This window comes from Zootoca vivipara, chromosome 10, assembly GCF_965207765.1.
Source record: "Zootoca vivipara chromosome 10, rZooViv2.hap1.1, whole genome shotgun sequence".
Classification (NCBI taxonomy): Eukaryota; Metazoa; Chordata; class Lepidosauria; order Squamata; family Lacertidae; genus Zootoca; species Zootoca vivipara.
Genome location: NC_142593.1, coordinates 48,678,206 through 48,696,947, shown reverse-complemented (window position 1 = coordinate 48,696,947; position 18,742 = coordinate 48,678,206). Strand labels below are relative to the sequence as shown.

The 18,742-nt window shown below is 44.8% G+C and overlaps 1 protein-coding gene across 8 annotated transcripts in view; it reads left to right on the top strand.

The window, feature by feature from the left end:
• NEDD4L (NEDD4 like E3 ubiquitin protein ligase) overlaps nt 1-18,742 on the top strand; it is a 250,845-nt gene that overhangs the window by 77,973 nt on the left and 154,130 nt on the right. For 7 of the 8 annotated variants that reach the window (XM_035101003.2, XM_088652854.1, XM_035101002.2 and 4 more), the window contains exon 2: nt 6,640-6,713. In XM_035101003.2, coding sequence (XP_034956894.1) covers nt 6,640-6,713 — 74 coding nt within the window. Of the gene's footprint in view, nt 1-6,639; nt 6,714-13,699; nt 13,843-18,742 lie in introns of those variants that run through there. The other variant, XM_088652861.1, reaches the window with a different exon arrangement.

Sequence of the window (18,742 nt, the reverse complement as noted above, 5' to 3'; positions counted from 1 at the left end):
GTGAGGCCAGCCAATGCCTTTACATAAAAGGTAAAGGGACCCCTGACCATTAGGTCCAGTCGTGACCGACTCTGGGGTTGTGGTGCTCATCTCACGTTATTGGCCGAGGGAGCCGGCGTATAGCTTCCAGGTCATGACAAAGCCGCTTCTGGTGAACCAGAGCAGCACATGGAAACGCCGTTTACCTTCCTGCCGGAGCGGTACCTATTTATCTACTTGCACTTTGACGTGCTTTCGAACTGCTAGGTTGGCAGGAGCTGGGACCGAGCAACGGGAGCTCACCCCGTCGTAGGGATTTGAACCACCGACCTTCTGATCAGCAAACTCTAGGCTCTGTGGTCCATCCTTATTGTCCATCCTTATTTCAGATATTGTGATATATCGGTATATTGCAATGTTTAGCTGGTGATATATTGCGATGTTGAAAACCAGATATCGCCCAGCCCTAGTCATTAAAATATAGGAACTTGCCTTCTACAGAGTCAAATGGTTGCCCATCTAGCTCAGTATTACTGACACCATCTTATCCCTTGCTTTTTCATGCAAAACTATTTGCAGTCGTTTTCGGTCATCAACAGCTATCAGTCAGTCAATCACCCACTTCCACCACCCTTCTGAGTGATAAATGCCTGGGGACTTCTATTTCACTGTATCTGAAGAAGTGTGCATGCACACGAAAGCTCATACCAAAATAAAAACTTAGTTGGTCTTTAAGGTGCTACTGAAGGAATTTTTTTATTTTACTTCGACCCAGACCAACACGGCTACCTACCAGTAATTAGTTGGTCTCTAAGGTGCTACTTATCAGTCACTTTCTAAACAGGGATCTCTCCAAGCCCCACCTGGAGATGCCTGGATTTGAACCCATGCATTTAAAGCTGGTGTTCTACCACTGAGCAATGGCCCTTCAAGCAGAGGTGTAGCGTGGGCAGGGCGGGGGGGGGGGGCTGTTGTCCTGGGCACAGTTTTCTGAGGGTGCATTTTGCTCCTCACGCTGCACCCTGCTAGCCCTGCGCTGTTTTGTGAGTCCGATCCCATAACCTAGCCTTGCAAAGCAGCATGGGGCTGGCGGGGTGTTAGGAGGAGGCAGCAGGCATGTGGCCTTCCAAACGGTTCGATCAAACTGATTGGAAGGGCACATGTCTGCCCTGTTGTGCTTCCTCCTCATGTTGCCCTCTGCCCCACGGCGCGCCATGAAGACACACTCCACCAGGGTTGAATAGAAATGAAGGCGGCATGCATGCACAACCTTGTTTTGCAAAGATAAGGGACAATTGAGGAAACGGCGCCCTCGTTTTGAAAACCTATGGTGATTTCTTGATTGTCAGCCACACTGAAAGAAGGATCGAAATTCTGCAAACCTTTTCCCTCTGTCACTTCTTTGTCTATAACCAGGCAGGTGTGGCAAGGGCAGAGCAATTCCTTCCTTTTCCCCCCAGGTGCTGCCATTTGACTGTCCAACATCAGGTTTAGGTCACGCTTTGTTGGAAGGCTGCCCGGCAGAAATAAAGGTGCAGTTTATATGTGCAATGGCAAAACTGGTTTAAACAGGGCCCAGCTCTGCTTGACTTTTGCAGCAGTCCCTGGCATGTGTGTGTGTGTGTGCGTGCAAGTGTGTGTGTGCTGCCTCAGTTAGTGTGCCAAAGGAGTTGAAAGTTCATCCAAGAGAGATGATGTTTATAGGGCAAGCTGTTCATAATGTGCCGTGTTTTTCAGAGCCTTTAGCAAAAGGGCTGGAAGTTAGACTTGGGTGTTTTGCTTTCAATTAGGCTATCTCTAGCACCCCCAAATTACAGAGCTGCTGTGTGCTGATAATCCAGAACAATGTACATTCAGGTGAAAGGAAAAGTACTGTTTAATTGTGCAAAAGTAAACCATGGAATTCACTCCTGCAGGATGCAATGATGCTAAAGGTTAAAAGGGAAAGGACCCTAGGACAGTTAAGTCCTGTCAAAGGCAACTATGGGGCTGTGGCGCTCATCTTGCTTTCAGGCCGAGGGAGCCGGCATTTGTCCGCAGACAGCTTTCTGGGTCATGTGGCCAGCATGACTAAACCGCTTCTGGCGCAACGGAGCACTGTGACGGAAACCCAGAGCGCACGGAAACGCCATTTACCTCCCTGCTACAGTGGTACCTATTTATCTACTTGCACTGCCATGCTTTTGAACTGCAGGAGCTGGGACAGAGCAACGGGAGCTCACCCCGTCGCGGGATTTGAACCACCGACTTTCCGATTGGCAAACCCAAGAGGCTCATTGGTTTGGACCACAGGGTCCCCCGTGTCCCAGTAAATGATGACCACCAACTTGGATGACTTTACAGTCATACCTCAGTTTAAGTACGCTTCAGTTGTGAGTACTTTCAGTTTAAGTACTCTGCGGACTCGTCTGGAATGGATCAATCCACTTTCCATTACTTTCCATGGGAAAGTTCACTTCAGGTTAAGTATGCTTCAGGTTAAGTACGGACTTCCGGAACCAATTGTGTACTTAAACCGAGGTACCACTGTAAAAGAGGATTGGGCTGATTTTTGGAGAAGGCTGTCAGTGGGCACTATAAACAATGGGTGTGGTCTACCTCCCCTAGCTTTGAATGCCAACTAGCTTTGAATGCCAACTACCTCCCCTAGCTTTGAATGCCAACTGTTGTGCTCATTTTCTGCTTGCAGGCGTCCCATTGGCTCTTGGTTGGGCGTTGTGAGAATAGAATCTGGGACTAGATGGACCTTTGGCTTGATACAGCTGTCTTTTATATTCTCCTGCATATTTTGTTATTTTATTATTATTAGATTTATATATCCCACCATTTACTCCAAGGACTCCAAGTGTAGGGTCCACAGTTCTTTTCCCTCCCTAGAATTATGTGAGGTAGGTTAGGCTGAGAGGCAGCGACTGGCCCTAGGTCACCCAGCGAACTTCGTGGCTGAGTGTGGATTTGAACCCTGGTCTCCCATGTCCAACACTCTTATCCACTCTGGCAATGAGTAGATTGATTGATTCTATTTCTGTGCCGCTTCTTATTCAAATAAATCCCAAAGCGGCTTACAAACAAAAGATAAAAAATAACACAATGGAACATCACAAATACAGCATAAATCATACAGAATACTTAGCAAATCATCAGTAAAACAATCTCGCAAATAAAACCATTACCATCTATGTAACACTATTAACAAAACGCCTAAAAAATAAGCTAAGCATCACAGTTGCACCAAAAATCATAATATAGGATTAGCAAAGTACGACAGCATTCATATCTATAAAACAATATTAAAACGTTAACAAAATGGTGACAAAGCCCTTGTGGATTTGTACACATGCCCTCCCCTCCACCACGACTCAAACTTTCATTCCATTCAATGCGTCTAAATATACCTGCACAAAATGCTCTCCAAGTCAGCAGAGAAAACATTATTTTTTACATTCCACCCTGTACAAAAGTGTTTGAAATTCTGTGTTGTTTTTTTATGAGGGATCCATGCAATAATAATAGAATGACAGAGTTCTAAGGGACCACAAGAGTAATCTAGTCCAGCCCTCTGCAATGCCGGAATCTTTCACCCAACATGGGGCTCGAACCCACGGTCCTGAGATTAAGAGTCTTATGCTCTACCCACTGAGTTATCCTTGAGTGCCTCATGTCCAAAATGCTGTGCTTCTCCCCCACCCCATGTAATTTAATCTGAAACAATGACCCTGTCTTTTCATTATACATAGAGAACGTCTTCGATTTTCCAAGACCCACACCCATCTTGGAGCAATGGAAATAATCAACGGGTTTGGCTCATTACAAAGAGGCTGTTCTCTTTAGAAGACCCAGGCCTGTTATGGGGTGATGCAGACGTATAATTTTCCGTGGCCTTCCTAAAATGCAGAGGTAGAAGCATTTCTCTGCTCGGAATTAGGTCAAATAATTTTTGACTGCAGCCGAAAACCGGTGTGCATGTCTAAGGCCTTTTGTGGTTTGGGTTCCTGTAATTAATCTCTTTCTGTATTCCTCACCTTGTCTGCAAAGTGAAACTGATACTCTCTCTTGATGTATTAGCTACTTTAGAATTCAGAACGGGTTTTTTTTATTGTAAATATTGCACATAAAGAGCTTGTGGTTAGGAGAGATTAAGTCACTCTGGACTTAATTATTTGTAAGGGTTTTTATACTTCCCTTTTAGTTAACATTCCCAGAAGTTTTGATGGTTTTGAGCAGAGATGCTGCCCCTTATCAGGGCATTGGCTGTAAGGGGCAAATCAGCTGGGCTAAAAATTAATTTGTTATTTTATTCTTGTTCTTCAGCCAAATCACTACAAAGAAGACCGTCACCTCCCCTCAGGCTTACAGTCTTAATGAATACACAGCGCTATAAAGGGGAATGGATTGTGAGGCAGTTGGGAAATAGTGGTCGGATGTGAGCTCACACAAGGGATGTGTATGGCTGAGCAAAAGAACTACTGATAGATCTCAAGAGTAACTGGGGGAAAGGCTGTGTAGCTCAGTGGGTAGAGCCATCTGCTTTGTGTGCAGAAAATGCCAGGCTTAGTCCCTAGCATTTTCAGTAAGGCTAAGAATGACCCCTGGAGAGCTGCTGCCGGACAGTGCGCACAACACTGGCCTAATGCACCAATGATCTGCCTTGAAATGAGGCCAGCCACCCAGTTCTCCTGTGATTTCCGACAGATCTGCAATGGTTTCTGATTTACCAATTGTTTAAACCAGTGGTTCCCAATTAGCAAAGGACTGTGGGAACCCCTGTTTTTCAAAAGCCAAGCGATGGACCCCCTACTTTTGAAATGTTTGTGGTCCAGCCCCCGTGCGCATACGTGAAATTGTGTAAAATGGGGAGCACCCTGGAGAGTCCTAGTGGCTTGCGAGTAGACCCTCCTTGGAGCTTGTATGGGAAGCATCTCCTCACAAGCTAGGAGGACTTGCTGTTTTCAGATTCCTGGCACCACACATATGTGCATTTGCATGCAAATAGTTTGCGTGTAAACTGAGTTGCAAATAGACTTCATATAAACTGAGTTGCCTCAGTTTGGTATCCAGAAATGGAGTCATCACAGAACGGTCACATATGCATAGCTGCCAAGTACCCCGTTTTCCCCGGGAAACCCCCCGTCTTTACTTACCTTTTCCCAGTGGTCCCCCGTATCACTTCGTCTCCCGTTTTTCTCCGTTGTTTTCTCCTGCCGGCGGCCATTTTTTTCTTTCCGATTTGCCCTTCTATGGGCACCAAAAATGGCCGCCGCTGGCTTCAAAATTCGCATCTACGTATGTCCGGAAGCGCATAGACGCAACTTCCGGTGTCGGCGACGGCCATTTTTGGTGCCCATAGATGGGCGGAGCGACACCGGTAGTTGCGTCGATGCACTTCCTGACATGCGTACAAGCGACTTTCGAAGCCGGCGGCGGCCATTTTTGGTGCCCATAGAAGGGCAAGGCGACACCGGAAGTTACGTCGACGCAACTTCCGGTGTCACACGGCTGCCGGTCCCGGATTCTGCAGTCCGGGACTTGGAAGGTAAGCATATGATGTGTCTCCCTATGACATTGTTGCTCTTTCTTGATCTTTCATCCTTTTTTTTTTCATTCGAAGTCCTTCCCTCCATAGCTGGAGGAGGCAGTTATTACTTGGGATTGCAGGGTGATCAGAAAAGCACTCGAGGGGCAAATGGCCAGCAAACAAACAAACAAAAAAAGTGTTGAAGGAGAGCATGGTGTCCAATATCAGCAACACTTTATTGACCTAGACAGGGCCAGCCCAAGACATTTTGGAACTTGAGGCAGATCCCAAAAGGACACCCCCCTCCCTGCTAGGGAAGATTTGCATCAGGAACAAGGGGAGAAAGAAAGATAGACTTCTGGATATGTTGTCCCGGTGGACCCTGCCACTCGAGGCCATCACCTCACTTTGCCGCATGAGTGAGCTGGCCCTGGAGGCAGATCTTGGAGCCATATAGTTAGTAGCAGTGATAGGGGATCCGCTACCATGGTCAAAAAAATGTGGGAACTCGGGTGGCACTGTGGTTTAAATCACAGAGCCTAGGGCTTGCCGATCAGAAGGTTGGCGGTTCGAATCCCGGCGACGGGGTGAGCGCCCGTTGCTCGGTCCCAGCTCCTGCCAACCTAGCAGTTCCAAAGCACGTCAAAGCGCAAGTAGAAAAATAGGTACCTCTCCAGCGGGAAGGTAAACTGCGTTTCTGTGCGCTGCTCTGGTTCGCCAGAAGCGGCTTTGTCATGCTGGCCACATGACCTGGAAGCTGTACGCCGGCTTCCTCGGCCAGTAAAGTGAGATGAGCGCCGCAACCCCAGAGTCGGTCACAACTGGACCTAACAGTCAGGGGTCCCTTTACCTTTAGCATGGTCAAAGAAGGTTCTGCTTTGTGGTGTTTAGCATCCCAGCTTGATTTGTTTGTATCATTTCTTCTCCTCTGGTGGGTAGACCTGGTAGTTCCTGGAGTCGGGAATTGATGTCTGGAACTGAAAACTCCCTTCTAATTGTACTCCCCCCCCCCCACAAATGTGTCTTTTGGGTTATAAGAGCTTTAATGGAGATTTAATCTTATTCCACTTAAACGCTTCTCGCATTTCTATTTGCAAACTTTAACAAGCCTATTTTAAGACCTTGCTCTTTTCGTTTTCTAACAGGAGGAGTCTCGTATCCTTAGAGTTAAAGTTGTAGCTGGAATAGAGCTAGCCAAAAAGGACATCTTTGGAGCCAGGTATGTATATTCCTCTTTTTTTATTGCTCCTGTGACAGGAGAATCTAAATTACTGGGGCAATTGCCTCTTTTGTGCTGCAGTATTAACTTTTAGAAAAGGACAGGAACTAGGAGTAAACTGGGAAAAGAACGTGTATCTGCTTCCTTTAATTTATGCCCTTCAATGCAATTCGATTGGTTTGCAATTTGCTTGGGTTTATATCCTGTGCTGTTACGATGATGGGGTGTGAGTTTTCTTGGTGTTAAAATAATAATAAAAAACCAACCAATTTGCCAATCATTTGTATCCTACTTCCTTTCATTTCTTAAAAGGGCACCTATATTGAGGTTTGGGTAATATGCATATTTATTATAACGATAATGGGGGGCGTGGGGAGAGTGGAGGATTCATGAACTACAGTAACTTGTGTAAAGTAGTAGCTAAGTATAGAAACTGTGAACAAGGAAGCTCCTGTTCAAACCTCTTTGATTCATGTGACTTTCAGAAATTCTGAAGCTGTGTTTGCATGTCACAATAAACCATGGTTTATCATAACTGAACCTAGCCTCCCCACGGGCTTGTGCACTCTCTTTCCTCCCCTGACACAGCTTTGAGGAGTATTTCAAATGCTTTTGCTCCTGTTTTGGATTAACCACAGTTTGCGGTGTCAGGCAAACCCAACAAACTGCAGTTAATCTTAACTGTAGTTTGTCTGAAAGAAGCAGACTTCAAACCACGGTTTATGTATCTGGCGAGTTTCATGAAGCATGAATAAGATTAAAAAGTGTTTAGGGTCTGGATGTAACATCAAGCCGTAGTTTATCAAAAACAGAAGTGAAAGGTTCAGATTCTTAATGAGCAGGGGAGGAAGGAGAATGCACAAATTGAGGGGTGCATAGACTTGTTCATGTCACCAAAACCCATTGTCTTAATCCTACTCCCCTCTGTGCAATATGAGGATAGTAGTTACGGAATTACTTTTATGGGGTTGTTAGTATTTTACTAAAATAATATATGCGAACTATTTCAGAATCAACATCACTGCCATTTCAAACTCTCTTAATTCTTTGTTAGTCCTATTTGGTGTTGAATAATGTGATGTTGATGGTGGAAGGAGCTAGTTTTTTGTGTTTTGGATGGAATACCAGTGATGTTTTCAGGCAGTGTGTGTTAATATATTTACACTGCTCTAAAGACCAAGGTTGCCCAAAGTAATGGACAACAGCAATACCAACATGCTCAGCTTGCAGACTTAACATATAGAATAAGAGAACAAGAAGAACATATGTGTAGAGAAGATTGAATATATGGGAAATAATTGCGTACAGCTGAAAACGTTGGCAGTATTAAGATAAATTCAACGGTGTAAATAAGTTTTTATGGATGCAATAATGGAACACTGAATGGTATATTTTTTGTAAAATATGCAGGGATTTATGATATGTAAAATGAACCAGGGAAAGAGAAGAAGGGAAGTCACTGATTAAGTTTAATTGTAAAACAGAAAATTTAATAATAATAATAATAATAATAATAATAATAATAATAATAATAAATTTATTCCCTGCCCATCTGGCTGGGTTTCCCTAGCCACTCTGGGCGGCTTCCAACAGAAGTATTAAAATACAATAATTTATTAAACATTAAAAGCTTCCCTAAACAGGGCTGCCTTCAGATGTCCTCTAAAAGTCTGGTAGTTGTTTTTCTCTTTGACATCTGGTGGGAGGGCGTTCCACAGGGCAGGTGCCGCTACCAAGAAGGCCCTCTGCCTGGTTCCCTGTAACTTGGCTTCTCGCAGTGAGGGAACTGCCAGAAGGCCCTCGGTACTGGACCTCTGTGTCCGGGCAGAATGATGGAGGTGGAGGTGCTCCTTCAGGTATACTGGACGGAGGCCGTTTAGGGCTTTAAAGGTCAGCACCAACACTTTGAATTGTGCTCAGAAACGTACTGGGAGCCAATGTAGGTCTTTCAAGACCGGTGTTTTGTGGTCTTGGCGGCTGCTCCCAGTCACCAGTCTAGCTGCCGCATTCTGGGTTAGTTGTAGTTTCCGGGTCACCTTCAAAGGTAGTCCCACATAGAGCGCATTGCAGTAGTCCAAGCGAGAGATAACTAGAGCATGCACCACTCTGGTGAGACAATCCGCGGGCAGGTAGGGACTCAGCCTGCGTACCAGATGGAGCTGATAAACAGCTGCCCTGGATACAGAATTAACCTGCACCTCCATGGACAGCTGTGAGTCCAAAATGACTCCCAGGCTGCGCACCTGGTCCTTCAGGGGCACAGTTACCCCATTCAGGACCAGAGCGTCCTCCACACTTGCCCGCCTCCTGTCCCCCACAAATAGTACTTCTGTTTTGTCAGGATTCAACCTCATACATAATAGAAATTATGTACAGAAAACAATACCAATAACAGCACCCTAACAGATCTCCACCCCCATCGTTCAGCCCAGACACCAAGGTCTAGCTCCAAGAGCCTTCTGGCGGTTCCCTCATTGCGAGAAGTGAGGTTGCAGGGAACCAGGCAGAGGGCCTTCTCGGTGGTGGCACTCACCCTGTGAAACACCCTCCCGTCAGATGTCAAAGAGATAAATAATTATACAACCTTCCATAGACACCTGAAGGCAGTCCATTAATGCGTGATTTTCTGTTGTGTTTTTGCATGTTCTGTTGGAAGCTGCCCAGAGTGGCCAGGGGCAACCCAGTCAGATGGGCAGGGTACAAATGATGATGATGATGATGATGATGATGATGATGATGATGAAATGAGAAAACTACTGCAAAATGAGTGAATAATATATTCTTGTTTTATACAAAACTGTTAGGTTTACATGTACAGTACGCCACCCCCTCTCTTGTATTCATGGCTCAGGAAGCTCCCCCTGGTGGCTGATGAGGATATAGGTAGAATACTTTGGGGACTGACTATAGTACATGTGGCAAATTTGTTTATTTCTTGCTCTCTAGACATTTCCCCCTTTGCCTCTCTGCTCTGTTCCTGTTTGCATCATGCTTCTTAGATTGCAAGCTATTGTTTTAAACGTTAAACTGACTCGAGTGCTTTGCCAGATTGGTGGGGTGTAAATGCAGCAAGTATTTATATAAATGAAATTATATAAATACAGATGCGTCAAAAAATCTGGAACTTGCCTTAGTGGGGCCTTTTAATGCAGAAGCTGATCTTCGTACCAAAATGATAAAAGTTTCAGCACATCCTCTTGTTGTGCAAGCTTCCCGGGTGAGGTTCTGGATCCACAAGTTCCTTGTTTGAAATCTTCTTCCCCTAAAAGCAAAGGCTGCCTCTTCTGTTATGTTTTCTCCCCCCCCCATCTCTTTTTATGGCAGATTGCTCCCATTTTGCATAATTACCAAAAACACTATTAATTAGGCAACCCAAGTGACTGCGAACACTTCTTTTAAAAAAAAAATAATCACAGAAAATCGTCTGGATATCTGTGGCGCACAATATGATTTTGTGTGTGTGGAGGAGGGTTTGGAGAACATGATCAGGCACAGGGATGAATCAGACCTTCAAAATAGGTATTTAAAATTGCAGCAATTTCATGTCGTGAAGCAGCAGCTCGCTATTCCTTGATATGCCTTCTGCAGAATGATTTCCACTTTGGGTCTGGATACTGAAGCACAAAAGGCACTAGGCACCTTCTAACTTTCTTATAAAATTGGAACTTGGGCACATCCAAGCTGAATGTTGGAAGGTTCAGGAGAGACAAAAGGAGGGACAGTTAAATTGTGGAATTCACTGCTTATAGACGTAGTGATGACCAGCACTTTGGAGTGCTTTAAAGGGATCTGGACCAATTCATGGAGGAATTTGAAGGCTATTATATGATCTACTGGCCACTGTTGAAGAGAGTATGTCTCTGTATCAGCGTTCGAAATTTGTCAGATGCCAGGCGCATTTTGCACCTGGCTATCAACCACATGACGTCTGCACCATCTGGAGGTGCATGCCTAGGGATCCCTGGATCTTGGTTGTTTTCACACATTAATGCCACATCCTGTAGAAATCTATCCATCTGCACAATCAGAATGAATTTCAGGAGCCAAAAAGTTGTATTGAAAAATACAACTTTCGAGCCGTCTGGCCCCAAAACGGCAACTGGACCTTCCATTTTGGCGACCATAACCCTGGTTTAAGGAGCCACTTGGTGCTTGGTTTATATATCTGAGTTTCTAACACTGCCCTGTATTTCTGGAAATAGCACATGGGGTGACCGTGGTGGTACTCACATGAACTTCTTATAGGCATCTTTTTGACCACTGTGAGAACAGGATGCTGGACTAGATGGGCCTCTGGCCTGATCCAGCATAGCTCTCATATTCTTAAAGTAGAGTGCAGTGCCAATGAGCAGAGGAATATAGAGAGAAGAGAGTGGTGGGAAATGGTTTCTTCAGATTAAAGGCATCAGCCCGGTGCTTTTCAGGTCAAAACCATTATTCAGAGGCAATTAGGTGTATATAGTAGTGTCTCACAATAAAAATAAAAAATCCTTCCAGTAGCACCTTAGAGACCAACTAAGTTTGTCATAGGTATGAGCTTTCGTGTGCATGCACACTTCTTCAGATACACTGAAACAGAAGTCACCAGACCCTTATGTATAGTCAGAGTGTGTGTGTGTGTGGGGGTGATGGGAATGGGTGATGGGCTGATAGGAGTGGTAAACCTGTTGATGACTGTTAATGACTGCAATTGGTCTTGCAGGAAAAAGCAAGGGCTGAGGTGCTAAAGAAAGCTTGATCATGTATAATGAGATAAGAATCCTATGTCTCTGTTCATACCAGATCTCTCCATGGTTTTAAGCTTGGTAATGAGTTGCAATTCAGCAACTTCTCTTTCCAGTCTGTTTCTGAAATTTTCTCTTTGCTGTCTGTAGGACTTTTGGCAGATTTGGCTTTCATCAAGCATCTTGTATCGGTGCAAATCCCATCGGCTTTGTTGCTGTCAGTCTGGAATATGCAACCTGAATTTAGCTTTCATGTTTCAGTCTAACAAAGGAGCGAGTCCACCACCTTCCAAAGCCGTCTGTGCCTCTGAGCTTTATAGCGCCAGGCATGCCTTCCTAATGTTTAGTCAAAATCTCCTTTCTTGTAACTGGGATCCATTGATATGGATCCTGCCCTCTGGAGCAGCCTTTTGCAACCTGCAGGTGTCTTGGACTACGACTCCCATCAGCCCCAGCCAACGTGGCCAGCAGTCAGGAATGATGGGAGTTGTAGTCCAAACCATCTGGAGGACACCTCATTGGGGAAGACTGCTCTGGTTCCCCATCAGCTAAGTTCTATGGATCCCCTACTACTTTTGAAACTTTTGGTATCTCTATGGTAGTTTTTGTTACGTGAATGGTACCACTGACCCATAGGTGAGGCCCCCCCCCACCAGACCATCAATTGGGAACCACTGATCTATGTGACTGCCCTTCAATTGATGTGGGCTATCATATTCCCTCTTATGATTATCTCTTCTCCAGGAAAATCATGTGCCTTCTCTGCTTCTCAGATCTCTCTTTGTATAAAAGCTTGTACTTTTAAAATAGCTTGTGCCCCTTTTCTGGTGGGAAGATAGTAAATACATTTCCCCCATGAATCAATATTAATGGTGACAAAGTGGCTTGAGTTGTGCGGCATTGCTTTCAAGTCTACCAGCTGCTCATTAAAGGTTTTAAGTGGGAGCAAGGTTTGTTCTAAAAACTAAGGAACACACTTTACAAGTCCATAACTGCTACAGCCTTATGGAACTGGGTTAGCTTTGGCTGTAGCATCTCCACATTTTAACCTTCTATGACTGGAATAAAACAGACTAGGAAATTCAGAGGGCGGCACTGGAGAGGTTTAGCAGGGCAACCCCAATGCCCTTTTAACATATGTTAAACCACCAATAGACAAAACAACAAGTAATGTGAGAGGGAGGTTGGGCCTCTGTCCCTCTCTAGAAATCTGAGTTGACTTGTTACATTTGCGGTATCATTTTACCCACTAAAAAGGATGGAGATGCTTGCAAAGCTTGAAGGTGTTGGTTCATCAGAATGTGTGCCAATTAATCGAAATGTTCAGGCAGGTGCCTTGAGTAAAGTCGGTGCAAATCCTTTTAACAGATACCTTCCATGGAATGTCTCTAGGGTGATTTTCTGCAAAACAATACTATTTACCAGAACAGTGCCATTTTAGTAGGAAAGTGTGTCTTTCCCTTCTCGCCTGAGGCATGTTTACATGGAGCTAATTCCCACTAAATTGAATAGTGTTTCCTCCTGAGTCAAGAGGGGTTGGTGTCTTAGAATGGATTCTTCCCATGACAGAAAGTGGGATTCCTGTACAAGCCTGAGGTTCCCTACTTGCCTGTTAAAAATTAAGCAGCTTGCATAGAAATGGGGAGGAAGGTGGGAGAGGCTTGTTTTAAAGCCTTTGGTGACAGTCCTGAACTTCTGGTGAACCTTTCACTGGTGCTCCACACCTGATAGCATCTTTTCCCTTTCACCATTGAAGAGGCTCAAGGGCAGACTGGTTCCACACTACAACGCTGATCTATTTTGGCCAGTGGAACCTCATGCCACAATAAACCTGCTAGATGTAAAGCCAGGTGCTATGGGGGTTGGCCTCCCCCACTTTCTTCATTGATTTTGGCCAGCAAACCCGTTTGTGCCAGGTTGTTGTGCCCTTCTTAACATTGTGGAAGAACAGGTTCTCTCTGTCTTGTCCTTGATGCCCTCTTTCACTCGATCATTCATTTTTGAAGCAGTTATGATTTGAGCACATTTCAGTTGACGCACAACACTGCTTGCATGGAGAGCGAGAACAAAACGACTGTTTACTATGTTTTATGGAGGGTTATTAAAACAGACCGAATCGGGAGCCCTTGTTTTACTTCCCTTCTCCTTGCCCTTGTGTCCTTGGAGGTGATTGGTTCGTGAGCAAGAGATACGGACTGCCTGACCCATGCGGAAGTTAAACCAAATTATTTCAATCCAGGCTCCTTTGTAGTACAACCCTATCGGATACGCACAGGACTCACCTCTCTATCCACAAAGCCCATGCTCCGTTCTGCACCAGTGTGGGGCTTGGTATCTGCAGCATCCTGAGGGTTGCTGTGCTATCTGCTCCAGAGGGGACCTGAGCAAGATTTTCAGTGGATTGGGTGAGATTTTCAGTGTTCTGATTAAAGACCTAAGAAATAGCCTGCTGAACCGCACCAGTGGCCATCAGGTCCAGAGTTCTGTTTTCACAGTGGCCACCAAGGTGCCTTTTGCCGCTAGTATAGAAAGGAGTACAAGTGTGCTTTAATTGCAAAATGTAATTTAAAAGGCCTCACTTTGATTTGACTCTTCTTTGTATGGAATCTGAGCTACTTTGGCCAAGAGTCCTAGACTTCTTTTTAAAGCTCAGGTGATTCCATTGTCACCAGAGAGACAATGACTCAGAGCAGGCTTTTGTATGTGTTTGGAATTGCATTTTGCATCTGAAATGCATCCAAATTTATTGGAAGCTTATCGTGAAACTGTGCAAACGCTTTAAAATTCTTGTTTTTTTGTTTTGCAAGTTTGCTCCTGCGTCAGCTCTGTGTTAACATTAAGCCATGAGTAATACCATTTTATGTAGACTTGGGTCAACACCAGGCGGGTCTGAACACCAGTTTTCAATTCCGCTGTAGCGTTTCTCACATAAAACTCTGGTATTTCTTGTCTGCTGTTGGATGGAGGCAGGGCACTGGAAGCTGTGAGGATGAGAGTTCCTTATTCATGAATATGTGTAGGAGCAATGCTAAATTAGCAGGAGGTTCATAATAGGGTTCTCTGCAGCCCTGAAGAAGTGTGCATGCACACGAAAGCTCATACCAATGACAAACTTAGTTGGTCTCTAAGGTGCTACTGGAAGGAATTTTTTTTTTAATTTTGCTTTTCCAAGGAAACTGGATAAAAGGGTGATACAGTATAATTAATCACATAGAGCTGAAAGAGGAATTTCCTCCATCTCTCTCTACTTTTCAAGGGAGAAAAGGATGGCCACACTCATGAACTCACGGCCAAGAGAGCAGTGATTGGGAGAACTTGGGGGTCTTCCTGGGTTCTAGGCCACCAATGGTGCCTATGAAGTCCAGGCTGGCATCTCTTGGACTAGATTAATCTGGTTCGGCTACTGAGGTTGAAATCTTCAATACGCCTCCTTGAGAGTTAAGTCCTACTGAGCTCAGCAGAACTAGGGTTCTAGGTAGATGGGCACTGGATGGTGCTGTAAACATTGCAGACCCAATTTCAGAGAGAGCAGCTTAACATCTAAATAGGAAACATCTCGTGGAGAACTTAAATTTCAGGTCTGTAGTTTCCGCTGCGGCATGGGCAGTTGGTTATGTAATTGTGCCATTCTTCTGCAAAGGGGCTGTGCAGGAGAAAGGTTGGGTTTTCTCTTGCCTCCTTATGTCTCCAGCCCAGTTGGGCTACTTTATAGGTTACACATGCAAATAATTCACCCTGAAGTCAACAAAAAGAGGTAGATCTCCTCCCTCCCATGACAAAACACAGATGGATGTTTAAGATATGGGAGGGTCAGGGTTTACAAGAGGATTCCTTTCCCGCAGAGTCCGGCAGCAGGGAATTTATAGCTTATACGTGCAGTTTGCTGTTCCTCTCTGCCGTCATCTTGGTGCAACTTTGAAAATGCGCCCAGCAGTCCTGGTTTAGGTATTTGCTCGCCAGTGCCTTTCGAGTCCAGCCCACCACTTTAAGCATTTGACTGTGGGGCCGGTAAGTATAATTTTCAAAGAGCCCTTCTAATTTTCTCAGCAAGACCAGTGAACTAGACCCATGGACATAAAAGAATGAATAGTAATGGGTAGCACTGCTTAGGTAGAAGTTCTACAGCAATTTTAGTCTAGAAGTCATCCAGTATATGAAATGCCTTTCTTTTCTGCTTCAGTAAACTTGCATAAACTTGCATAAGCCCAGTTTCATTGCTGTTTTATGAATTGTACCCAACTAAGAGATAATGTAGTTAAGTTACTCAGGTCCCTGAATTCCTGTTGGTCTACTCTGAGTAAGCCCAAATTGTGTGTCTACTTTGAAGTAAGCCCCGTGGAGTTCAGTGGAGTTTTACTCCCAAGTTAAGCATTGTAAGAATTCAGGCTGTGTGTGCCTGAATCAAGCCACTACAGACTCTCTTTTTTCCATTCACTGTAATTAAGCATGTCTGAAAAAGAGAGTTGTCCTTTTCCCTGCATATGGATTGGATCGGATCTACCGGTAGTTAATAAACTCCAGTCCCCTCGTCTTTAAAAAAACACCACCAACGCATTTGCTTTCTTCCCTATTCTCACAAAACGTAGCTCGGTTGCAAATACACTTGTTTGCTGGGATAGGGAAACTGGAAGATGTATTTTCTTGGAACATTGTTTCTTATAACTGGCTGTGTTACACTGGTTTATTTTATGCAAATTATTATTATGTTGTGAGTAGGGATGGCAGATTCTGTATGTTTTAGTTTCTTATTTCCTTAGTCTTAGATTCATTTCTTCACATTTCCATATCAGTTTGCATTTTAAAAAAGGCCTTCACAAAAACATAATCTGCTTTTTGGTACTCAATTCTAATATAGAGATGTGCCTAACAGACACATTTTTGCAAGCAAGCAATTTCCTTAGTGGAAGCTAATTGAATGTATGTGAATTTTTATACACAGTTCCTAATAGACACATTAATTGTTTGGAAAAAATTGCACTGCACGATTCAGAAAAGTTCCTGTGTGGAAAAACGGCTGCATTTTGGTTTTCATATTCTGGCGAAGTGTTAATTTGGTAGGCTCGCAATGCGAAACAAACTGAATTCCTTGCCCATCCCTTGTTTGTGAATCAATCCAGCCATTTTTAAACCTCCTTTGGCAGCTCTCCCCAGCAGCTTTTGAAGGTCTACAATTTTTGTGAATTAACAGTGCAAGTAACTGGATCCTTTTGCTTGCTGGAAGAATGTGTTGGCACCATGTGGAGGTGCATATGGGGAGGACCCAGGTCACATGACCGCCACCCTCCCTGCTTTTTGTGGGAAAACTGTTGCACGAATCAGCTCTTACGTACATGGTCCTCCTATGGAGTTCCCACAACATGTGCCTCTTTCGGTACGCAGGAAGCTTCCTTTCTACTAGGTCACAGTACGTACTGGTCTATATTGTCTGATCTGATCTGCTCTGACCAGTGCAGGCTGTCTAGGACAGGGGCCGGCAAAGTTTTTGTGGCTTGGGCCAGTTCGCGGTACCGTAGGCCGGAGTGTGTGTGCGCACGCATGCACAAACACTATTTTTGGTGCTCCTTCTGGCACAGAGGAGGTGTGTGCAGCTTCCCATTGGCTGCAGGAGCTTCCTGCAGCCAATGGGAAGCCGGCCAGTGTTGCAGAAGGCGGTCCCCACTCTGCTCCGTGCCCGCGGCACACGGGAGCCGACCAAGCAGGCAGCGAGGGTCCATGGGCCGGTTAAATGACCCCCATGGGCCGCTTAGGTTGCCGACCCCTGGTCTAGGATCTTAAGCAGAGGACTTTCCCATCATCTGCTGTCTGAGATCCTTTTAACTGGAGATGACAGGTACTGAATATGGGTCCCTTTGCAAGCAAAGCATGAGCCCTACCTTCCCTACCTTTAGATAGTTCCTCCTGTATGGTGGATATGAGGGGGAATGTGCCCACTGTTCCATCACATAAATGGGACTAAGGCATGTGGCATTTCATAGAATCATAGAGTTGGAAGGTACCACAAGGGTCATCTAGTCCAACCCCCTGCAATGCAGGAATCTTTTAACCAACATGGGGCTCGAACCCATGACCCTGAGATTAAGAATCTCACGCTCTACCAACTAAGCTATGGAGCAAGCTATGGAACTAGTTAAGCGGCACACAGTGGTACCTTGGTTCTTGAACTTAATCCGTACCGGGAGTCCGTTCGACTCACAAAACCGTTCGAAAAACCAAGATGCGGCTTCCAGTTGGCTGCAGCAGCTTCTAAGAAAAGATTTGCAAACCGGAACACTTATTTCTGGGTTTGTGGCGTTCGGGAGCCTATTGGTTCAGGAGCCAAGCCATCCGAGAACCAAAGTACCACTGTACAAATTTTTGCCAGCTGTAAAGAAAACCTCTAAGCAGATTACAAAGATGTAAAAACAACAACAACATTAAACTTGCCAATAAAAACGAACAAGTTATAAAAAAGCAAAATGAATAAAACCAACAGCTAAAATTATACATTAAGAGCCAAAATTGCAGATCAAAAATACACCTCAGCTCCACGTGTCTGGGTAAGCCTACCTCAACAAAAAAAGGATTTAGCAGGCACCAAAAAGAATACAGAGGTGGTGCCAGCCTAATGCCAAGGGGCAAGGTGTTTGAGTACAAGAGCTGCCACACTAAAGATTGGTCCATTAACAAGTGTGCAGTGAGCATTATGTGATGTTTGTAAAAGTGCCACTTCCACAGATCAAAGTCTTGTATATTTCAAGACTAGTTAACATGTGGATTTCTCTGTACGTTGTTTTCCAATAGCAGCTCTCTGCATAGGGTGCTTCTCCATCTGAAGGAACCTAAACCAGTCTATGCAGCTTCATATTCTGGACACTGACTGGCAGCAGTTCTCCAGGGTTTCTTGCAAGGGTTCTTTCCCAGCTGTACCTGGAGACGAGGAAAACAAACACCTCCCTAGATCTGCAAGGAAAGATACCTGCACAATCAAGCCTGACGAGGACAGGGAACAGTTTAAAACAATTTATGCACCGCAGACAAACGTGATGGTACAGGGAGAGCCACTGCAGGAAGCTGTTTAAAAAACTGCTGTGATATGGTAGCTGCTTTGTGTGTCCTGGTCTCCAAAATGCACCCTGGGCTAAGATTCTGCAACCATTTTTGCTGCCATCACCGAGACAAGGGGATATTTGCAGGTGTTGGCATGCCTCCCTAAGTTTCCCTTTACACACGCAAGAACATTGGAAATGAAAATGCCTGCCTGCAGGCTTAGAGCCCCTTGATACATTGGATCCAGGGAATCCTAGAGTTGGAGTGGACCCCCGTGGA